This window comes from Pelobates fuscus, chromosome 8, assembly GCF_036172605.1.
Source record: "Pelobates fuscus isolate aPelFus1 chromosome 8, aPelFus1.pri, whole genome shotgun sequence".
Classification (NCBI taxonomy): domain Eukaryota; kingdom Metazoa; phylum Chordata; class Amphibia; order Anura; family Pelobatidae; genus Pelobates; species Pelobates fuscus.
This window is the reverse complement of record NC_086324.1, coordinates 62,494,794-62,520,143: the sequence shown is the minus strand read 5'-3', so window position 1 is coordinate 62,520,143 and position 25,350 is coordinate 62,494,794. Positions and strand designations below refer to the sequence as shown.

Sequence of the window (25,350 nt, the reverse complement as noted above, 5' to 3'; positions counted from 1 at the left end):
TACACTATGATTTTATTGCTGTGGAACTTTGATACACCTATACTATAACTTACTATGTTTTTATTGCCATAGCGATCTGATACGTGTATACTATAGCTGACTATGCTTTTATTGCCATAGTGATCTGATAATTCTATACTATGCTTTTATTGCTGTGGAACTTTGATACACCTATACTATAACTTACTATACATTTATTGCCTTGGCGATATGATACGTCTATACTATGCTTTTATTGCTATAGAACTGTGATACACCTATACTATAGCTGACTATGCTTTTATTGCCATGGCTATCTGATACGTCTATATTTTTTATTGCTGTGGAACTCTGATACGCCTATACTATAACTTACTATGCTTATATTGCCATAGCGATCTGATACGTCTATACTATAGCTGACTATGCTTTTATTGCCATGGCGATCTGATAAGTCTATACTATGCTTTTATTGCCGTGAAGCTCTGTGAACATTTTTTCACACCATATATTACGGTGAGTTTTGTTGTCGTGGAGTTCTGACAACTGTATACACCACACATGGTGTACATTTTATTGTGGTGTCACATGCCCCATGCCGGGCTCATCTTGTTTCTAACAATCATCCTTCCCCATGCCACCTCAACCCACACACCAGCTGCTCCATATACCACTTGTTCTTACCCTATGCGATCAATGTTGGGCTGGGAGAGAGCAGAGCTCTGTATCCAGCTTCCTTCAGTCACGTCTCAAAGTTGCCATTACTAGCCTTATCTCTCTCTCTTTCACTGCGCTTATTTCTCATCTTTTCCATACTTCTCTCTCTCCCCTTCTCTCTCCTTCTCTATCGAACCTATCCAGTCCTATGTCTTTCTCCTCAGACACATCCTTCTCCCACTTCAGCCATATGTCTCCCCCTACCATCCCATCTATTATTTTCTCCACAGCATATACCAGAACATTGGTATTTCATACCTGTAGGAGTCTGTATACGTTACAGCAAGGCTCAGCATACACCAATGATTGCTGGTGATCGATTGGAACTGCATACAATCATTATGTTATTACAATAAATATTTTTGGGGAAAATAGGGCTCCAGTCACAATCAGCAAAGAACAAACAGTTAGTGTACCAAATTTCAAAAATATATTTTTTTAATGTATCTAATGTGCTTCTATATAGCTCAAAGCTAATCTATAAATGTTGTAGTTTTCATAAAATACATATGAAAAAGCAGGGACTTCATTTACTTAGGTATAGTATTCAAGTTGACAAAATTGACAATCGACACAAAATTGTAATGGCAGCCACTATCTCACCATTCATTCCTTAGTAAATAATACACTGATCAGCCACAACCTTAACACCTGTACAAAACCTCTGCCACCTTCTAAAAAAAAAAATGCACCTTCACGAAAAACCTTGCCCAGCCTCCTTCACAAAAATCACTGCCCCCTTCTACAAAACCTGTGTCCCCCCTTCTACAAAATCCCTGCCCCCTTACAAAACTGCTGGCTAGCCCCCCTTCTACAAAACCCCTGCACCCGGTTCAGAAAAACCCTTGCCCAGCCCCCTTCTATAAAGACAGTGCCCAGTCCCCAATACTATACTCCTGCACCCTATACAAACCCCCACCTCTCTTCAGAAAAAGCCCTGCACCTCCCTTCAGAAAAAAAGTCAGCACCTTGCCCTACCTCCCCTTCTACAAAATGCCTGTCCAGCCTTCCCTTCTACAAAACCCCAGCACCCCTCTTCAAGAACTCTGCTCCCCTCTACAAAACCCCTGCCTCCTCTCTACAAAAAAACATGCCCTCACCTTCTTCACCAAAATTCTGCCCCACCTTCTTCACAAAAACCCTGCCCCTACCTACTTCACAAAAAACCCTGCTGCCTCTTCTTCACAAAAACTTCTGCCCCCCCATTCACAAAAAACCCTGACCTACCTTTTTCACCAAAACTCCTGACCCCCCTCTTCACAAAAAAAACCCTGCTGCCACTTCTTCACAAAACCCCTGCCAGTATTATCCATTTTAAAAATAAAAAAACACAAAATGTGCAAGCAGACACTCCCAGCGTGCTGCTCTGGCCTCAAGTATCTTCTGCCACAGTGATGCACATAGTAGCAGAGCAGATCCTTCTACTGCTGCTCAATATACGTCGACGTCACAGCAGCATGGCATTTTGTGCCGTCACGCGCCTCCACGCTCCTCCTCCTCAAAAATAATGCTGCCTGGCCTACACGGGTTTATGGCAGTCATGGCACCCCCCTAATGTGTGGCACCCGGAGTGGACCGCCTCCCTATTAGGATGCCACTGATTAAAACAACCTTCCTAAAATATTCCCCAATGTACAGCCAACAGCTCTGATGCATCCAGGCATTGACTCCACAAGACCTCTGAACATGTCCTGTGGTATCTGGCACTAATCCTATAAGTCCTGCAAGTGCATATCCCACAGAGGCTCAATCGGACTGAGATCTGGGGAATTTGGAGTTCACAGCAACACCTTGAATTCTTTGTCATTTTCCTCAAACCATTCCTGAACACTTCTTGCAGTGTGACAGGGTGTATTATCATGCTGAATGAGGCCACTGTCATCAGAGAACACCATTGCCATGCAGTGGTGCACGTGGTCTGCAACAATCTCTAGGTAGGTGTCAAAGTAGCATCCATTTCAATGCCAGGACCCAATATTTCCTAGCAGAACATTGTATAGAACACTGCTTCGGCTGGTCTGCCTTCTTCCCATAGTGCATCCTGTGCCATCGTGTCCCCAGGGGAACAAAGAAAAATCACCCAGCCATCCACCTGGGATGAAAGAAAACATGGTTCATGAGATCAGGCAACCTTCTTCCATTGCTCTATGGTCCAGTTCTTACACTCATGTCCCTGTTGAAGGCACTTTCAATGGACAGAGTAATCATTGGCGCTCTGACGAGTCTGCGGCTATGGAGCCCATACGCAGCAAACTGCGATTCACTGTATGTTCTGACACCTTTCTGTCCTGACAGCAATTTAGTAGCTCATCTGTGTGGTTGGACTGGCTAGCCTCACATGCATCATTAAGCCTTGGGTGCCAATGACCCTGACTCCAGTTCACCGGTTGTCCTTCCTTGCCTCACTTTTGGTTGGTACTAACCACTGCATACTGGGAACACCCCACATGACTTCCCGTTTTGGAGAAGCTCTGACCCAGTCATCTAGCCATCACTATTTGGCCCTTGTTAAAGCCATTCAGATCTTTTTGCTTACCTATTTTTTCTGTTTCCAACACATGAAATTCAAAAACAGACTGTTCATTCGCTGCCTGATATATCCTAGCACTTGACTGGTGCCATTGTAACAATATAACCAATGTTATTCACTTCACCTGTCAGTGTCAGTGGTTTTAATGTTGTGGCTTGTAAGTGTATATGTTATGTATATGTAATTACATATTAAGACTATAGCACATATGAAAGCATATCAATCAAGTAAAAGGCCAAACAGAGAGTTCAAAGCATAAATAAACCATTATACAACATGTATGTTAGTAAAGTGTGTGTGTCATTGAAATGATCAATTCACGTAATAGAAATTAATCTAACTAGAGAGTTTCCCCCTGGAACACTAAGGAAGGGGGGGGGCATGACTGCTGCCCAAGATTGTGGGCTGGGTCAATAAAGCAACATTTGTATCAAAGTTGGGGTTATTAAGAAAAGGGAGAGGGATGGGACTTACCAGTGGGCAGGATCAGTTGAGGGCACCTGACTGTTTTCCTGGCTGACTGTCCCCTGTAATACAAGTATAACAAACTGTAGTTCTCCTTAGTGACCCCTTCCCTGGTACTATTTACTCTGCCCACTACCCCTGTCATGGATACTGCAATTACCCCAGAAGCTGTATTGCTGAGGCTCCTGCAATCCTACCTGGAGGTGCACGGCCAGGGTGCCCTGGATGAGCTTGTGTCGGGCGGGAGGACCATTGGCCCAGCTGAGGGAGAGATGACTGGTCGGACTGATGTTCCTGGTGGGCGGAGGGCCAGGAGATCGAGGCCTCCATCGCGCCTATCTCCCAGCCCGGTGCAGCACAGCGAGCGGAGGCGAGGTGGCGGCCCGGCCACGCACCCTGAACGGCCATCCGTACCTGGGAGACGGCAGACTCGGGCTGGTGAAGTCGGCGTTGCAGTGGTCCAAGATGGCGGTGGCAGTAATGGTGGGATTCCCCGTCATTGGCTGATGATCTGCGTTTGGTGATCGGCAAGGAAGCAATTTTGGAGGATAAGCTTAGGAAGGAAGTTCGGTTGGGTAGGGTGGCCAGTCCATTCGACTCCCCTGGGATTTGTGCCCAAGAAGGACCCGGGGTCTTTTCGTCTCATTCATCACCTGTCCTACCCGTCGGGCGGGTCGCTGAATAATGACATTGATAAGGAGGCGTTGCGTGTTCGATACGTCTCCTTTGATCAGGCTTTAGAGTTGGTGCAGGAGGCTGGGATGGTTTCTCAGCTGGCCAAGTCGGACATCGAGTCCGCCTTTCAGGTACTCCCGGTCCATCCTGACTGCTTTCACTTGTTGGGTTGTCGATTTCAAGGTTCCTTCTTCTTCGATATGTGTTTGCCAATGAGTTGCGCTATTTCTTGTTCCTATTTTGAAAAGTTTGCGTCGTTTCTTGAATGGGTGGCTTCTCGGGTATCGGGCCTGTTTTCTCTTACTCACTATCTGGATGATTTTCTGTTTGTGCGCAGTGCTGCTGGATTCCTTTCGTGAGGTCTCTTCGAAATTTGGAGTCCCGATAGCGTAAGAGAAGACAGTGGGGCTCTGTAGCGGTACTTACCCTTCCGGGTGCCGGCCGGGGTCCTCTATTCAAGCCGCGTGAGGCTCAGCTGCTGCACGAGCCGCGCGGCTCATCCGACGGCTGGAGATGGAGGGCGGGCAGTGACCACGAGAAGCGGTCACGTGTCCCGCCTGACACTAAGAGCGCGCCGCGAGTCTCGGGCGCGCTCTTAAAGGGACAGTGGGAGCCTAATTAGAAAAGGTCTCCCATTGGTCCCTGTCATGCCACACTCCCCATACAATTACCTTTTGGGGGTGTGGATATGACAGGGACCAATCATAACAGAGGTTTGGCTATTTATATTTACCTCTTTCCCTTGTTCCTTGCCCTATTGTGGTTTCTGCTACAGTTCCCTTTAGTGCTTGTGGTGTTCAGTTGTGTTTCTTCGTTTTGACATTGGCTTTGTATTCTGACTTAGTTTTCTCTTTAGCCTTATCTGTTCTGTTTGCCGGCTTGCTGTTTACTGTGTACCAGACCCCGGCTAGTCCTAGTTTACGCTGTCTCTTAGTGCCCTTGACCTCGGATCGTTCCTGACTCTGTACTTCTCCTATATACGTCGAGTCCGGCCACTCTAAGGACCGGTAGACGTATCTTCCCTCTGTGTTGTCTTCTGTTTAGCTGGATCCTGCGTGTTGGGGTATAATCTCGTTACAGGCTGGTAGGGCTTCTGTCTTATTTGGGGTTTGAAGTGGATACCCAGACCATGGTTTTTTGGTTGCCAGAGGTTTTATCGATGGGAAGGGCGTTTTGTCAGCGATTGTCCTTGTCGACGGTCGGGGTTAAGCAGCCTTTCCATTTTATTCGGATCAATCGGTGGCATTGAGAGGATCTCCAGGTGTGGAGTTCCTTTTTGCGTAGGTATAACGGGCAATCCTGCTGGCTTCATCCGGCATTGTCCAATGGGGATATGGAGTTATACACTGATGCATCCAGCTCCGTGGGCTTCGGTGTACTACTTTCAGGGGCACTGGTGCGCGGAAGCATGGCCTCGCCAGTGGCAGGAGACGGATTTGTTGGACAAATTAACCTGCTTGGAACTATTCCCCATAGTAGTGGCAGTTGAGCTGTGGGGTGGAGAGTTGGCTAATCAGAAGGTGGTTGTTCACACGGACAACATGAGTGTGGTTCATGTGATCAACCGATCCACGTCTGCGTCCCCTCCGGTGTTGGTACTCCTCAGGTGCTTGATTTTGCTTAGTTTATCGCATAATTTGTGGCTAATTGCTCGTCATGTGCCTGGGGAGCTAAATGTTATAGCCGACTCTCTTTCTCGGTTTCAGTGGGACCGGTTTCGAGTGGTAGCTCCGGAGGTGGCGCGGACTGGAACCTCGTGCCCTCATTGTCGGAGCCATCGTGGAGGTCGTATACAGCCATATGGCGGAGGTGGAGGGAGTTCGGTGCTACCAGGGACACTTCCTCGGACGCAGGTAGGTTGTCAGCAATGCTGGCCTTATTGGATTCGCTTTGCGCTGCGGGTAAGTCACTGCGGTGGTTGAAAGACATTTGGCGGCCGTGTCATTTCTGTTTCAGTGGTGTGGGTGGCAGGACATTACCAAGGCGCTTTGGGTCTCGCGGGTCATGAAGGGCTGGAAGAAAGGCCATAGGCCTGACTCTCGGCGTCCTATTTTCTACGGGATCTTGTGCAGACTCTTAGAATTTTTGCCCAGGTTTGTTTCCTCGGACTACGAGGTTTGTCTGTTTTGGGCCGTGTTCGCCCTCTGTTTCTTTGGGGCTCTCCGAATAGGGGAGCTAATGGGGCCCAGTACTCGGGCTACGGCTGCCATGCTACTGTCGGATGTCAGGGTTACGGTGAGCGACATGATGTTGATCATTCGTAGGTCCAAGACTGATCAGGGAGGAGCAGGTGCTCAGGTTCGGGTGAGTGCGACAGGTGGTCCATTCTGTCCGGTGCGGTTACTACGAGAGTTCCTGGGGGTCCGAGGGTCGGTGGTTGGTTCCTTCTTACGTCATCAGGATGGGTCGTCCCTTAGCCATTTTCAATTTGCTAGAGTGCTTCGGTCATGCGTGGTGGGGATTGGGCTGTCCCCGGGCTGTTACACTACTCACTCCTTTAGAATAGGGGCTGCCACACAGGCGAATTTGATAAGCCTGTTTTGGGGCTGGCAGTCTGGACGCTTTCAACTCTACGTGCGCCCCCACTTGCTGTAGGTCAGCGGCTCAGCTAATGCATGGTTATATGTTCTGTTATAGTTTTAGGTGTGGCTCCTTGCTTTGTATGGATCGTGGGACATTCGTTCATTTATTGGGCAGCTAGGCGGGCCGAGAATAGACCATATGGCCGTAACCTCTGGTTTTCGTATGATGAGGCCCGTGTACGTTGGAGGGGCATTCAAGGTTTGACTTGGGACGGGTTTTGACTAGGGACCTGGCCCGCTGTTTTGCGTTGTTTAGGATCTGACCCTTGTCTGGTCTGAAATCGTTCCACGTCCGGTTTGGCGTAGTGGCGGGTATGGAAAGGCTTTGGAGCGCTATAGGCGTAAAGTCAACATTACTATTTCCTGGTTGAACGCCACTTGGGTGGCATAGTGGTTAGGCACTTTGAGCTGGAGGGGGTGCATGACAAAGTGCAGCGACAGGATGGGGTTCATTTGTCCCCCATAGGTTTAGACATTTTTAATGTGGGCCTGCAGGCAGGGATTGAGGCTGCGCTGTCAGCGGTGGTGGGTTTTTCCTGGACAGTGCAGCTTGGGGAGATGACAGCCTACACAGAGTTGATGGCGAGTAGCCGGCTGTTGAGACTCATGGAACACAATTTGGGAGAACTGTCTGTTGGGCAACCACCCAACAGCTGACAGAGCTGGACAGCGTTTTAAAACTGGTCATGTTAAATAAAGCTGTGATCCACTATAAAAATGTTTCATGTGTGTTATTGGGGGGCAATGGTTGGGGGGACTGGTATTGGTCAGCAGTCATGTGTAAACATATAATGTGTGTGTACAGGTAATATTGACTTACAAATCTATTTTGTTAAATCAACCACCACAAAACAAAGATTTTTCTATGTCAAACCCCATCCACTACCACCATCTCTGTGCATTAAATATGCTAATGCCAATCACAGGTGATGTGCGCATGTACAGGGTGAGTCTTCTCTACTGTGTTGTCTTGTTTTCATGGTGACATGCTGTTTTTATATGCAAGTTGCTAATTGGTGAACGCCAGGCATCTGTAGGGGTGGGCGTATTAGCAGTATACCAAAGCTACAAAATATGGGCTTGGCGACGAGGTTAGAAAATAGTCTGTATTTTTGGCCTGCACATATCCACCAGCTAGTAATTACAACAATAAGTGTCTAATAATAACAACAACAGCTTAAATCTCTTTTTAACAACCACTTTGGAAACAAGTCCATAGTCTGCTCCTTAAAAAAGAGGAAAGGAGACAAAAAAGAGTAAAGAGTTAATTTCGACCCTTCTGTTTCTAATAAAATACATTTAATATGCTTCAAGCACACTTTCTCCCAGTGAAACGGGCAGGTGTACACTGTTCTGTATGACTTCCCTTCTTTGCACAGTCATGCTGTTTTAGAGGCAGATTTTGAAATGGTACAAAACAAAAATTCTTTCATCTACAGAATGCTTAAAGTACTTAGATTGTATCTGCCCAGGATATTAATTTTATTTTTCACTGGGTACTTGCGTTAAAGCTAAAAAAAAAGTTTAACCCCTTAAGGACACATGACGTGTGTGACACGTCATGATTCCCTTTTATTGCAGAAGTTTGGTCCTTAAGGGGTTAAATAACGTTCAATGTCACTTTAACCCAGGTATTGTATTTTACCATGAGCATCTAAATTATCTTGATGCGTGAAAAGTTATTTCAATATTAATAATAATAATTTTACAGCATTTTTCTCATTGTTGTGGGCCTTAAAGCATTTTACAGATATACATATAGACAAATTGATTATCAATGCTATTTCTTTGGCCAAATTATCACCCATCATATCTGTCAGTATCAGTCCTAGGAGGCTTTTAATCCAGCACTGCAAAAGAAGCATCGAAAGACAGATGTGAGCTAAAATGCCTAAGGAAAAATATGAGCCTTCTTTTTAAGTGTTCTTTTAAATGCCTCAAGTGACGTGGCCTATCTGACAAAATGCAGGAGATGAGGGATGGGAATACCATGCCTTAAATGCAGAAGAATTTGTGTTAATTCTGAGCAAGTGATAGACTTGAATTGGTTAGAATGAGTAGGCTAATAACAGGGCAAAAAAACTGTTAGGTGACTCTAATTGTTTATAGTGTTAAAAGTTATCAATTCTATCCTAAAGGAACACTCTAAGGAACTCATTACTGTAATGCAGGCAAACTAGGCAAATGTCCAGTGGGCCACGATGGTCATGGACTGAGGTCAACAGAGTAGATCAAAGGATCTCTACTGCCGGACCCATGCATGGCTGGCGATATCCAAGTGCTGGCCTTGATGTGTGTCTGCACGGGAACTTTGCTGGAGAGAGTGGACTCGGAAGGTTCTAACTTGCATGAAGAGCATTCTACCCATGAGCTCCAACAGCGTGCTTCCTCAGAGCTGTGTTGTCCTGACTTGCAGCAAAGCTCTGACATAGCACAACATCGGAGCTTGTAACAGGAGTGTACTCAGCCATCTCAACCCCCCCTATGCACAATACAATAATAAACACTACATGTCTTATACACACTCATCCAATAAGGAAAAAAAATAGATCTTCTACGGACACACACTGCATCACCTACACTCACACTACATTCCTGACATAAACTACATCCTCTATATAAACTACAGCCACTGTGAAAACACTCATTGCATCCCCTATACACCCGCTATCCCCCATATACACACGCTTCTCAGAACAAACAAAGGGCCTTTTTCTCATGTGAGAACTCTTCGGCTGGGCTCTGCACATGAACATAATTAAAAAACGAGAGAAATCTCAATGTATCCATCTTGGTAAAATATTTTATAAATAAATAAAGATCATTGAAGCAAAATGCTTACTTTGGAGGAACGTACTTGTCATTGATGATGACACAATACACCCCCTCTCTGGCCCCACCCCTCCCACTGAGCTGCTGTAAGTAAAAAAAATGCCGGGGGCAAATTATTTTCCCAGTTCAGTGCTGCTGTAATCGTTAGGCTAAGTAGATTACCCTGGTTCAATTCAGGAGCTTAAATGTTAAGAATTAGGCATGTGCATGGGAAAAACTTTTGTTTTGGTTCGGCATTCCGAAATTCGGGACTTCGGCAATTTGGCACTTCAACACTTCGGAACTTCGGCAATTTGACACTTCGGAACTTTGGCACTTCGGAACTTTGGCACTTCGGAACTTTGGCACTTCGGAACTTTGGCACTTCGACACTTCGGCACTTCGACACTTCGGCACTTCGACACTTCGGCACTTCGACACTTCGGAAATTCGGTAATTTCGGAACTTCGGGACCTCGGCATTTCGGCACTTCAGCAATTAGGCACTTCGGCATTTCGGAACTTCGGCAACTTCGGGACTTCAGCCTCTTGCAGCCGCTTGGTAGATAACTCCCTAATTCCCACAGTATTAGGGAGTTATCTACCAAAAGGCTGAAAGACCTAAATTGGTCTTTCAGCCAAATTTACTAATACTAAGTAACTATTACTTAGTATTAGTAAATTGTGCCCCTACTCACTATACCGCGAGTAGGGGCATGTCTATTAAACAGTGAGCAGCCAGTGGCTGCTCACTGTAAAAAAAAATGAAAAAATTAAAAACTGAGTCCCCCCACCTTTTAAACTAAAGGGGGGGCTATTGCCCCCCCCCCGGCCCCCACCCCTGAGCGGTGGGTGGGGGCCCTAAATTAGAATGAGGGGGGAGGACCTAATGTCCTCCTCCCTGGCCTCCACCCCTGAGCGGTGGGTGGGGGCCCTAAAATACTAATTAGGGGTGGGACCTAATGTCCTCCCCCCTGGCCCCCACCCCTGAGCGGTGGGTAGGGGCCCTAAATTAGAATGAGGGGGAGGACCTAATGTCCTCCCCCCTGGCCCCCACCCCTGAGCGGTGGGTGGGGGCCCTAAAATACTAATTAGGGGGGGTACTAATGTCCTCCCACCTGGCCCCCACCCCTGAGCGGTGGGTGGGGGCCCCTAAAATACTAATTAGGGGGGGGACCTAATGTCCTCCCCCCTGGCCCCCACCCCTGAACTTTGGGTGGGGGCCCTAAATTAGAATGAGGGGGGGGGACCTAATGTCCTCCCCCTGGCCCCCACCCCTGAGCGTTGGGTGTGGGCCCTTAAAATACGACTTGGGGGGGACCTAATGTCCCCCCCCCTTGCCCCCACCCCTGAGCGGTGGATGGGGGCCCTAAGTAAAAAAAATAACCCCACCTCCCCCGGGTGACTCCCCCAGGTGACTAGGGGTCCTTCAACACCTGGAATAGGAAAACAATCCTTAAGTACCTGTAGTAGTTATGGCCTTTTTATAATGCATTTTCATTTTCAGATGTAGTCAGTGATGAGAGTGGTGAATGGGTGTTAATAAAAGCAGTGGGTCAGCAGGTTTTTAAACTGGCTGTTCCATTTTGCCCAAACTACAGACAGTGAAGACCTTTGAAGTACTATACACTCTAGTGAGGCAGGTGATAGCACACACAAACATACACATTTTGTCGCTTCCTCAATATATAGAGCAGCCGATTACACGGCACAGGGTGCAAAAACCCAAATCCCCTTAAGGTCCAGCTTTTTGTGAAAAAAATATTGTATATGCACTTCCATGATAAAACATACAGTGGGTAGTTTGCAAGAAGCCTCTTCTTAAATAAATTTAAATTAAAAAGTTTTCCAGAAAGCACAAAACAGGCAGATATGTTGAAGATACTTTAGGACCTATTGACTAGGGCAGATGTGACAACCTACTAATTAATTTGCAAGGAGAGGAACTCAGTTGCAGTGGAATGACAACCCTTGAAAACATGACTTGCATAAATGCCCAAGCGTGATATGGGAACCTGAGAAATGTATGAGGGCATGGGTGCTTTTATTTATAAATGAAGCGGTGAAACCAGAAAGGAGCAGGCAGGAAGCAGTGTCAGGTGTTCCAATGGTCAGGACTGGCAGCAAAGGAGCGAGGTCAAGAATTTATAGGGAGAGCAAGTCATGTGTCCAGCTCCACCTCCATATAATCTGAGCCCCCAGTGGCAATAAAGGAGGACCTGGGAACCAATGCCATATTGGTTGCCTCAGAGCTCCTCCCACCTGCTCCTCTAGCACCACCAATATTAACTAACGGACTCTAGCCATCTGGTCACTGTGGCACTATCACAGAGCCCAGCGCTGATGGAGGATGCCAGATCAAGACAGCGGGAAAACCGTTAGAGTAGCAGCGCATGGGAACCCCTCCCAAGAGGCCCTGGGCGCATTGGAGCAGATAAGTGCCAGAAGGTACCGTATCATGGGAGGACAGACCACATAACAGAACTTATCAGCTCCCCTGGATGTTTCCTCAGCAGCTACTGCAGCTGCTGAGGAAGATTCATTTTTACATTACTTTGTTTAAAATTCTAATACTGCTGCATTTTTCAGATGATATGAAGCACATTTTATCAGAATCCCAAGGTTTTGCACTTGATTTTATCTTAGTTTCAATGTCTGAATTTTAAGACTATTGTCTGATTATTAGAAAGTCTTGATGTGTCCTCTAATCAACAGGACGTTACATTTGTCAGGGTTCACCTTCAACCAACTAACATTCATCAACTACTCCAGGAGATATGCTAAGCATCTGTTGATTAGAAATTCTGGATCCTTATTTCCTGGTGCGAAGAGAAGATAAAGTAGTATGTCACCTGCACAACAATTCTATCTTATGTTATACCGTTTAATGATGTCTTCTAGTGGTAGCAAAGCAAGCAGAGTTGTTAGTTTATGTCCTTCTGAATATCCCCCAGTAAATGATGTTGATGCAGAGCTAGATTTTCTGATAACACATCCTATGATCCTATTTTAAATTATTTAAACATAGGCTCCCATGGGGGCATGACCAGAAGTTGATGTAGCAGAACGTGTTCGAAACAGGCTCCTGCTCGAACATTTTTAAAAGTGTTAAAAATAAGCCACTCTGCACCCTAAGTCTACCCACATGGTATGTGAAAGGGGAGACCATCTAAATGAGATCTCGGGTATCCAAGAAGCCAAAACCCAGCAGCACTGGCCTCCACATCACAGCATCTATCTGTGCATACCAGGTCCAAGATGGTGACGGCAGGTCTACCTTGCCAAAGTCCAGCTCAGCTGGCAGCAACATCACCGCCATTTCAACGGTGGCACATTTAAGCAGTGGCACACACTGACTTCTCAGAGGTTACAATCCAAACACTGCTTGATAGACTAAAAACCTCCCTCCAGCACAGCATAAATAAGTTGTCAGAATACCTGAGGAGAGGCCTGGGGGGAGAGAACTTCCCAGGTGGAAGGTAAATTAGAAGAGCTTGTGTCTGCCCATAACTCGATGACTGACAAACATTGACTTTAGAGGCGAGACTGACAGCAATGGAATGCAAACTAATGGAGCTGGGGGATTGCTCCAGGAGGAATAACATTTGCCTGAGAAGCATTGAGGAAATGGTAGATAATTATAGTTCACTTTTCCAAGCATTTCAGTCCACTGCTGATAAGCGAGATGTACTTCTAGTTTCTAGAGATTACTTTAATACAGATTGCCAAGCCCCAGGCACCTGGCTAACTCAGTGCCATGTGATGTGACTGTAGGGATGCACTTCACAGTCAAGGAGAGGCTCATGAAAGTGGAAAGATCTGATACCTCCCTGCACCTTATAGAGGCATCCTCTTGTTCACAGATCTCTTGCCAACAACATTGACCAAGAGGAGAGAATTTCAGGCCACTGTGAAGGCCATGCAAGGGGCAAATGTTGCTTTTTGGTTGAAATTTGCAACAAAGCTTCTCATGCAATGCAACAGAACTTTACATGTGATATTAATGATGGAGGATGGCCTGCGTCTTCTGGCTCAAAGGGACATACATATTGCACTTGTCTCCAACAAAGAATCACCCAAGGTTAAAAATAACATACAGTGGGTCTGAAAGGAGTCAGGAACTGATATCAAATAGTTGCAGAAATTTGCTGGGTGCCTGTGGGCTGAGAGACCTGTTGACCGAAGCCTTAACCCTTTGAACAAGAATATACTTACGACTTTTCTACACCTCATTTCAAATGGTAATTTCTTGCATCGCATTCTGTTTTGAGGACGTTAGCTCCTATTATAGTCTCGCTTAAGGAGGCAATCACTATGGTGGAGTTTCCCTTAGTTGGACCTCCCTTGTGGTGACCATTCTACACTGAAGTCTCACAAACATTTAATGATGTTTAATATTTCCTTGCAGTTGTTTTTTTGTTCTATTTACATTCTGTGGTTCTTTCTGTTTTTGTTTTTTTTACTTTAGTTTGCGGGTTGGCATTGTAGACCTTGTCCGGTACAGGTGTACCATTGGTATCCTGTTAGGCAGAGGGGATAGATTACCTGAACCTTCAAATACGTGTGGAAATTAAGATGTGAAGTGAATCTATACATCTTATCTTAACCACTCATTATTTACTTACAATGGTTATAATGTTTTTTTTCACTTAGCAAGAATGACATTGGCTGAAGCTGCTGCTGCCAAAGCTGATGTCCTGTAAATGTAATGACCTTTTGGACTAATTTGATTAGCAGGGTGTGTAGACATCACTATCGATGGAGACTGTAAGTTTCTTATGGATCCTCATTATGATTCTACCACAACAGGGAGGGAGCCCAAGGCAGCCAACCTGTTTTTAACGGACAAGCTCTATGATGCATGGAGAGTACATCCAGGGGAGGAAAGTTTACATTCCACTCTCAAGTCCATAATTCATATGCATAAATCAATAAATTATTTGTCTCACGTTTGCATCTGCAAAGGTTTCTCTCCACCTGTATCGGTTCCATTACCCGGTCTGACTATACTCCCATAATACTAAAGTTGACTGAGAGTTTTTTCTCTAAAGGTTCAGGCACATGGAAGCTCAATGAACTCCAAGATAGTGGAGAGTGTGCAAAATGAATTAGCTGACTATTTCCAGGCTAATGACAACCCCAAACACACATATTAATTCAGTCTGGCTTGCTTACAAGGCAGGTATTAGGGTTTTTTTCTTAAACATATTAACAAAACTCAACAAAAAGAAGATCATTTACAAAATCTGTTAAAATAACTGAACTATCAAAAATAGCATTTACCCTCTCCAGCAAACCTTGCTGCCATTTGCAGACTCCAAAACGTACTGGATTCTCACTATGCTTACAGACAGGCTACATTCTTAGATGCTTTAAATGTCGATTTTTACTTTATTTACAAGTTAACCTGGCTTTTCTAGCTAGACAGCTTAAAAGAAAGCAATGCTCATTTAAGATTGCCTACCTATTTGACAAACAAGACAAAGAAATCTTCAATACTGTTTACATTGCTTCTGTCTTGCAACATTTTATTCTATGTTAAATAACCTGAAGGTGTAAGTCATTTATCTCCCCCAGAAGGTTCCTCAACTCGCTTTAGATCCCTAAAATTATAGACCAACATCTACTAGCCCTTAAAGTGCTTATAATATTCCAGGAGGTATTGGAAAACCTATGAACAAGTAGCAAGCATATTATCCACTCAGAAGAAACAGGGTTTATCAGGATGAGACAGGGCTTGGATAACATCAGGAAGTTCCTTATGATCCATACTTCTAGCATTTCCTGTTTGTTCATGTCTTTAGATGCAGAGAAAGCCTTTAATGGTTAAACTATAAATACATGACGATGACCTTAGATGCATTTGGCTTCATGCCGGATATTAACCGCATTCTAATGGCCTTTAACTTTGAAACCCTCTGCCCAAGTTTACTATTCACTTTACGCCCTCTCTCTTACCGATCTTCAATGGCACAAGGGAGGGATGTCCTCTCGCACATATTGTTCGTATTACCTCTGGAGCCTTTAGCCATAGCCCTTAGTCAACACCCTGACATATCAAGGGTTTCCTTTATAAATAAAAATGTTTTACTAAAACAGCAATTTTTTCTGAGGGATAGCCCCCCTCAGCCCTAGCTTTGCTAAAAAGTCATAAACACCTATGACTGGAGAGTGGACCTCATAATAAAAGTACGGTACACATCCCTTGGTACCTTCCAGATCTTTATAAATTCAATTATGCTAATTATGCTAAGATCTTTATAAATACAAATGTGCTTATCAATAAGTCCAAATCCTATTTACACTCCTGAAAGCATATCACTTTGTCCTGGTTGGGCAGGATTAGCACATAAAAAATTATGATATTGCCCAAACTCCTTTACATATTTCAGGTATTGCCTGTTCCACTAACTGTTTTCCAGAACAGACAGCAATTGCTTACTAGGTTCAACTAGGAGCACACCTGTCCTAGAGTCCAACTCCATTTGTATGTATTGGGCAGCTTCCTGCTGATAAGTTGTACATATAGGTGTCCTCAATATCAATGTAGTCTCCTGTGGAGGACAGCTTCTGCACCGGGGGATGCCAGTGGAGAGACAGTGGAGCTATGTGCCATGCTGGTCCACACAGATTTATCATGTGAAACGAAATATGAATGTATGATATGTTTATATAATGTAACTACTAGGAAGCTTCATACTGTCTATTACCATCTTGGTGGATGCTGGAGCTTGACTATGCTTACAGTTCTCATTTTGAATGTAAAATGTAAAAGCCACTTTTAAAAAACATAGGCTCCCATTTGGGCTCACATGGATTTTCTCATGTTATTGATGGACCAATTTGGACTCTAGCAGGACCCCTATATTCAGGCAATGACCAAAAACTTAAGCAGTCAACCCATTTATTCAAATCTGCAAGTGGAATAAGTTCTGTGAAAAGCTTGATGTAAGTTTGAATACTGGAGACCAGTTGAAAGTTGGGAACAAGTTAATCTATCCAGAAAAAACAGTGAAAATAAAGACTTGGTAGAGTAAAGCATTAGGAGGACCAGGACATCTAGGCAGCCTGGAGCAAGGTGCAGAAACATGGTGGCAATAAAAGGGCAACAACCATGGAAACACGTTAAATACATCTGTGCAAAAGTGAAGAAAAACTGGAGTAGCGTACTAGGAGCAAACATTCAAATCTCTAAAGAACACTTAGCTATTATTTACAAAGACTGGGCCAGTTGGGTAAGTGTACACTGAAATATGACATGCAGGCTTTAGGTGGCATTACATTTTTTTTTCAAAAATATATTTCCCCTCTCGAATCTCCGTTATATCCATGGCTGTTTAATATTTCTGTGTTATCTATATTACAAAAGTGATCATGCAATCAATCAGTAATTTTAATGTAGATACATTTATAGCTGTAGAGCCTGTCTGTCATCTTTCTAGTGGCCATATATCTCCTGCTCATCAGCATTTCATTATTAGGAAGCAGAAACCTTAAAGTACACCTCCAAGTATGATTAATAAACTCCATCAAAGACAAACTATACTTGACGATGATTGAGCTCAACCAAAGTTAGTTTTACGACCAGACTTATGAAGGGTGCTTGAGATCAAATTATAGGAAGTCATTGAAATTGGCTGTAATAGAGATATATTTGGTATAGTAGTAAAAGGTAATAGAGTATAATTTATTGATAAGCAGCTGTATGGCTGTCATTAGGCAGAGAAAGCAGAACCCACCAATGAAAACCATTTCCAGCAGCAAGTCACTGTGAAATTGACAGAGATGATGTTTGAAGATTTGTTGCTAGACCAGTCATGTGCTCTGTTTACATTTACACACCTGTAGAAGTATGATCCCATAAAGATGGGAAAGGGGACATCATGCTCCTCCTGAAATGGCGGCATATATCAGATTGGTTTTATGAACTTAGAATAAATTATAGTAAGAGCAATCTTAAGCATTCACCTGTCTTTATAACATGTGCATACAATGAAAATGTAACTGTTGTTTTATTCATATGATTAAATGGGCATAAGGGTACTAAACTTTCTTAACACATGAAGTAAAACTGGTGAAACCACCTTTTTGTAATGGGAACTATTGATACATAGTTCCTAACCGTCCTAATTCAGTGGAACAGCTCTGATTTTGGGTCCTGTCCCACCGTCCTGTCTTAGTTCTCCCGTGTCTTGCTTTTGGGGACACCCTGGAACTGTCCCCAACCATCATAGCACAATGTCAGGACATTTCTGCATTCTCTGCCTCCATTTGCTGCCATTTCCTGTACTTTTATTTATTTTCTATTTTATTTTAGTGGAGACTTCATACTTTGTAAATGGTGCCATATGTGAAGCAGTGTTCCAGATTTGAGTCTGCAGAGTGGACTAAACAGTAGTTCTGAGGTGAACTATCTGAAGTGTGCTGCCTTGCCCAATTGCACATTGGAGATACCAATGTTGTAATTTGTAAAGGCTCTGTCTTTTGGTGAGATCTCCATGTAACATGTGAATGTTGTGGAATGGACCTTCACTTTAATATGCTTATGTAAATGGCCCTATCAAAACTTTCAGCTCCAGTGCCCACAATGTATGCTGCCAGAGCAATACCTATGATAGATAGTTTTAATAAATAAACGATTATAGGTATTATTATTATTAATATTATTGGTATTTATATTTCGCCAACTAATCCTGCAGCGCTTTACAATATTATGAAAGGAGGGGAAATTTAGAATACATGAGACCATTACACAGTGACGTAGGAACAATAGGTAGATTAGGACCCTGCTCAAATGAGCTTACAGTCTAGATGAGGTGGGGTACAAATACACAATGTGGCAGCATGAGTGACAGCCACCAAACAAGGAGGAAAAGTAGCAGAACTAGAGGTGAGAGTGGAGTGTGGCTCTTTAGGAGAGCAAGAGATAGATTTGGAAAGGTATACATACGTTATACTGGGAGTCCATAAGCATTTCTGAACAGATGTGTTTTGAGGGACTTCTTAAACAATTGAAGACTAGGGGAAAGTCTGATGGGGTAGGCAGCTTGTTCCAAAAGAAGGGAGCTGACCGTGAGAAGTCCTGCAAGTGCAAGTTAGCAGTAAGGGTGCGAGCAGCAGACAGGAGAAGGTCACTGGTAGGGCGGAGAGACTGAGAAGGGGCATACCTATGAATCAGGGAAGAAATGTAAGAGGGGCTAGAGTTGGTTGGAGCTTTATAGGTAAGGGTTAGTATTTTGAATTGACACCTATTTGATACAGGAAGCCAGTGTAAGGATCGACAGAGGGGCGATGTATGGGAGGAACGACGGGTGAGAAAGATCAGCCTGGCGGCAGCATTCATTACCAATTGTAGCGGGGCAGTTTGGCTTTTGGGGAGACCAACTATTAGAGAATTACAGTAATCCATGCGAGAGATTACCAGAGCATGAACAAGCTCTTTGGCAGCACCTTGCATGAGAAAGGGGCGGACGCGGGTGATATTTTTAAGGTGGAATCAACAGGTTTTAGCAACATACTGGATATGTAGCGCAAAGGTGAGGCCAGGATCAAAGATAACACCAAGACAACGAGCTTGCAAGGATGGACTGATGCAAGCACCATCACCTTGCAGGGAAAGCGAAGGAGAAGGATCAGCATTATGAGGGGGGGAAATAAGAAGCTCAGTTTAGGAGAGATTGAGTTTCAGAAAGTGGGAAGACATCCAATCAGAAATTGAAGAAAGGCAAGCAGTGACCAGTTGCAGGACCACGGGGGAGAGATCAGGAGAGGAGAGATATATCTGGGTGTCGTCGGCATACAGATGGTAGCGAAGTCCAAATTAGTTAATGAGTTTGAAAAGAGAGGCAGTATAAAGAGAGAATAGAAGGGGACCAAACACAGAGACTATGGGGACTTCAACAGGGGAGGAGGTGTTGTTGCAAAAGGAGACACTAAACGAACATTGGGAGAGATAGGAGGAGAACCACGATAGGACAGTGTCAGTATCCTTCCATGACAACGCATGGATACCTGCTAGGCAGAAAATGTTGGAAACAGTCTTAGCAATGCTATATGCAGCCTCAAAAATATAGAAAGTAGTCTGAAAAAAGTAGGGCTGAAATTATGATTTTATCTATTGAATTAAACCACTAAATAAAACCCTAGACACTCCACTTTATACTGTTATGGGCAAATGCAAATATTACAAGTTTTAGAATGAAATGTTGTATTTCTTAAACTGTGTACGTTGTCTTTAAGAGATATTGCAAATTGACAAGGTGTTATAAATGGAACATATTGTTTTTCATAGATGTTTCTTTAAGCAATAACCTCAGTGCATAATATGTTTGCGCCATTTTGTCCCAGACGAATTACAATAACAATAATGCATAAACAAGCTTCAAGGCCTACGACTCTTTCAGTACACAATATACTGTGGTAACCCCAAGTTAATGGAACTTCCCCAAATCCGGGAATCTCCCACGACTGTGCACTTACGTCTTAGTATAAACAACAGATAAGCTATTCAGACTTTAAGATGCCATCTTGAACTAAGTCAGGAAAATTTCCATGACGTATATACCCTTTAGTTATGGCCTTGTATCTTTGCCAAATTAAGGGAGGTCCTAAATTGATTTAAAGTAGACAAGTTACTTTTTCATATATGAACTATGGTGACTCTAAAATGACGACACTTAAGGTATAAATAAGTGTACTTTTAAAATGTTAAGAAACAGAGGAGAGACTTGGAGACAGACGCTGCTCCAACTTAAAATGACAGAGAGGCTGACATGATGACATGTTCAGAAGGGTATGTTAACCTACTAATGATATTTGCAAGCATTTCATTTCATCTTATAAACTCTGCTATAATGGATTTTATATTTATATTTTTATATAATAAATATCCAAAAAGACAAAACTATTGCTTCCAAGACAATCCTTATTTTATATTGTATTCTCAATTATTTACATATGTTAAATAGAGGATCTCTTACTAACTATATAAAATTATGGCTAAGATATCTGTATGGTTAGCCCTACTAAGTTCTATGCTTTAAGGCATTATAGTGGTAAATAAGGGAACCGCCAGCGGTTACAATACCAAGAAACACAAGGTTTAAGGAGCACAGCTTATTAATATTAAAGTATTTGGACAACTGATCAGCACTCAACCAGTCATGTCCTCCTCTCTTTGTAGACACAAAAAACTAACGTAATGCATTACTATCTAACACTTATACAAAAGGTTACTAAGCATGAGACAGGGTGCTGCTTCTAACCATAAGGAGACGTTAATATTAACAATAGTCAGACGAGCTGTGATTCAAGCAGGTATATTTGACGTAATGAAGGAAAAAATTAATCGTGACTGCTTTGTTAAGGTAACAACTGTGGTGGCAGAGAATTTCCTTAAAATGAAAACAAATTGCTGGTAGTAAGGCATTTGTCACAGTCTGATTACTTGGCAGTCACTGTGGGATCTCCAATTTGTCAGGCTCCATCAGGAGTACAGGAGAATGGCGAGGCCAGAGAAAGCTATTTGCATGTTCATTTTCCAAGTCACGAAAAACATCAGGTGTATTACAATAATCTCCATTCAATAAAACACAGTACACCACTCAGGAACATGACTACAAATTTGTCAAAACGTATTGTATAATGATTAGATTTAATGTTAGGTAGGGATTCTAATGGAATAAATTAACATTGTCTGCCTGCTAATTTTAAGCATGTTTAATGTTCTGGTTTTTACTTCAACAAGGCCAGCAATTAAACCATTCCCATGTAAAGGTTATGAACTGATATTAAAATGATTTTAAGCATTTGAGAGGTTCTTACATGGGGTACAGGAGTTACAAGCGTCCAGGCTTCTTCGACTTGTTCCGTCAAGGATGTCTTCTTCTCTGAATGAAGGAGGTAACATTTAAATGTCAATGTGCGATAACAGTATTTTATAAGCACAGAAAAGTAGCTACTATATGTTTTATTATTTTTTTTTATTTAACAGAAAATCACATATGATTTTAACTTTTATTCGTTTTTAGTTTAAAGGGCAGAAGAGAGGGCCAAAATGGGGAGAAACCAGACAATAGGGAGATGACATAAACATATAGGAATTAATGAATTATAAAAGAGAGATTACAGGTAGCCTAAGAGGGACATCTGGGGGCAGATACAATAAAAATAACAAGCTTATTGAAAGAGAGAAGTGATTTGGAAATATATTAAAGGTGCAGGTGGATTACAAGTGCAAAAGAGACAGGTGAAAAGAATATTCAGGAAATGGTGGAGTGACAAGGTCGGTAGACAAATGGATATTGGGGAACAAAAAAAATGATAGTTCCTTTTTAACTCTTTCCCTGACCCTACCAAACAGTTTTTTGTAAAAAAAAAAAATTTAAATGAATTACATTTACTGACATGCACACTCAGATGCATAGTAAGCATAGTAAGATATGATAAAAATACAATTGTTGTGACAATGATAAATAAAAGCATAGTTTGAAGGCCTTTCTAGGAATGCAGTGTTCTAAAAAATACTACAAGAATTTTAAAATAATGTCCGTATGTGTAGGTCTGTTTCAGCGCTCTCTGCAGTCTTAGTACCCTGCAAGTGTGTCTAATGATGATTTTTTGTTACACTATATTTGGGACAGGACTTTGAAATCTGGACTGTCCCACTGTAATTATGAGTGCTGGAGGCTAATATCAAAGTGAAACATTTCCATTATTCAATATGACCAACTTACAACTTCTTCATTGTTAGTCAATAGCCAACTTGGAGAATTGTCTCAGTCTATTATGACTTCTGACTTTAAAGAAGTTGGCATTAAGTGAGTGCAAGGTTAAATAGTCTTAAATAGTTTATTAAAGAACCCAAGGTGATTGAATAAAAAGAAAAAAGAAAAAGTTAAGAAAAATTTAGTTTTTTTTCTTTTTTACCTTGGCTCTTACCAAATAATAAATTTGATTCATATTGGAACGTAGTTTCAGTTTCCTCCTAAACTTAGCTGACAACTTGTTGTTTAAACGATCAATCCCTAATTCCAAAAACACAACATTGTCTGGAAGATATATATATGAGTATCCATTGCGTCATTGAGCTTTGCGTAAAAGGTGTATAGAAGCAAGGCCATTAAATTTAGGGTTTAGCAGAAAAAAAACGACAGGGCTCAAGATTAATGAGTAGATAAGTGTAAACAGAGATATGCTATAAACAATACAAAACAAAAAGAACATTTTTTTCTTAAAACTACTACATGCTACACAGCATATATATATGCAATAAAATCTCTTCCTGATAGTTTTTTTTATTAAAGACTATGATACAAGTAGAATGTTCATTTCAAATAACTCACTGTGACGGATCACTTGTGATGGTGACTGTAAGTAATATATATTAAACCTGGAAGAATGAGCTATGGGTGACATTGTATTTTAAAGTCTAGTGTAAATCCCAGCCTTGCTTGATCGATGGTGTTTATCAAGAGAGATACTTTCTCCTTCACCTTCTTTTGAAGATGCAATGGGAAGCAATATTGCTCATAATAGAGAACTTAAACCCATCATATGTCATCATGGTGTGATCGGGCATGCAGTGCACATTACAAATTTAATTAATGTGCTTACTGATAGTTTCTTCTAAGGAAATGCAGTCATTGGTACCTTGAAAAAAGTAATGTAATTCAGTCATTCAAGGCACTTTATTCTTTAAACATCTGTCATATGGGTTGTGCCTTTAAGTCTACTAGCTGAAATACTTTCAGGGTGTTCCTTATCGACAATAATTACAATTATGCTACTCCTAAATTAGTGTTGTCTGCCCCATAACCTATCCCTACGCCAGGCTGAGCTATATAAGATATGATACAGGACTTCACTGCAGCAAAATTTTATATATAGGGCTTCACCTCGATTCATAGCTACTCAAAACCAAAATTCTAACACAAACAGCCTGTTCTAGTACTCATTAACCAAATGTATTTTGCTTAAGTCACCTTAATCAAACAATATGACAGTCACCTATTATTACTAATCACTAAGTTGTATACAGAGAGTGGGGAAGTCTCTGAGTACACTGAGTGCACTATAGACTTTCTTTGCAGGCTACAATATCAGCCTGCAATGCCCCGTAGATTCTTAATGCAACTGTACTTAATGTTTGTGGACATTATGCACAGATAGTGACATTATTATTGCATCCTGGTGATATGTTAGTAAGCTCTAGTCCAAGATATGCTATCAGATTCCTAATAAATGTCCACAAGCAGGATATTTGGTCATTTGGTCCATCTTTTTACACCTCAAAAACACACATTAGTTAAAAATAGGGGCTCAGTAAACATAATATTAAAAATCCTGAGAAATCACAGCTCCTCTTTAAATTTAAAGAGGATCAAAGTTAGAAAATAGCAAGACGCTGTTTAAAGGAAGTTTTTACTCACGATGCAGAGGCTTTGATCTTTTTCCATTAAAGGTTGTAATCTGCAAAGGGAACAAAAATAGCATGTTTATACTAAATTTTGTTACACTGTTTATGTTTGAAAGCACATTTTTTTTAGACACATTTAGGACATTTAAAGAATAAAAAGGAGATATCTGATGTCATCTTCCTAACACACAAGAATTTTGCAGAAATTCGAGGGCACATGTTATAGCAAACACAAATCAAGAAACAGCCACAATAAGGAGCAGCAATTTTGTTGGTAGTTATTTTTCCTGATTTACATGCATATTTGTTTCTCAATATTTTCCTGTTTTGTGTGTACAGTATACGGATTTTATGTTTTCTGTAGCCTGATAGAGTTCTGAGTTTGATGTTAAAACGTTTGGCATTTTTGAGTGTTTTATTCACATGAATGAGCGGTTGTAGTGTGTGCAGATTCTCAGGTTCCTGTAAATCCCCTAAACTATTCTAAGATTCTCAGACTGAAAAGTAGCAAGAAAACTTTTCAAATGTGCAGCTCAAGAGAATAAACTGTAAATTGCGTGTAAAATATGCACAACACATGTGCAGGCTTTAAAAAACACTTAAGATGCAAACTCTGTGCTTTTTACTACAAACTGTAAAGTGGTCTGAAACATTGACGAGATGTTGTGGACTTCATCCCCTATAATGCTCTTACACCTATAATGCTGGCAAAGCATCATGGGAGGTGTAGTCCAAAACATCTGGAGTACCGAAGGTTGTCAATGCAATATGTGTTTATTTAGTGTAGGTTAAACTTCCAGTGCTCTCCATTACTTTCAGTTACACAGAGCCTAACAAGATGTGCATTCTATCAAAAACAGTGGTGGTGGTATATTTTAATTCCTTCTCTTAGCTTGATTTCCTTTTCACAAACCTACAACGTGAGTAGTGAGATTTTTTCTCCATTGCCTACATGCATGCAGGTGCAAAATCTAGACAGTGTTCGGGAAGCTGACAAATATGAAGCAGAGACAGAGAAGGCATGATAATCTCTGACACTTGTCAACCAACCAGTGTTGGAGGCACTGACCTAGAACATAAACCAATGGATTACAGTCAGCAGATGGCACTCTTTAACATTACAACCCCAGGTTTATGATGGGAACAAGTAGTAGTGGTAGCGCTGGAAGCAATTTT

General features: G+C 42.3%; 1 protein-coding gene across 1 annotated transcript in view; it reads right to left on the bottom strand.

Moving 5' to 3' along the window:
- Positions 1-25,350, bottom strand: part of LOC134571244 (uncharacterized) — a 155,330-nt gene that overhangs the window by 13,616 nt on the left and 116,364 nt on the right. The window contains exons 9-10 of the mRNA XM_063429418.1: positions 24,188-24,227; positions 21,582-21,646 (exon numbers count right to left, since the gene is read on the bottom strand). Coding sequence (XP_063285488.1) covers positions 21,582-21,646; positions 24,188-24,227 — 105 coding nt within the window. The remainder of the gene's footprint in view (positions 1-21,581; positions 21,647-24,187; positions 24,228-25,350) is intronic.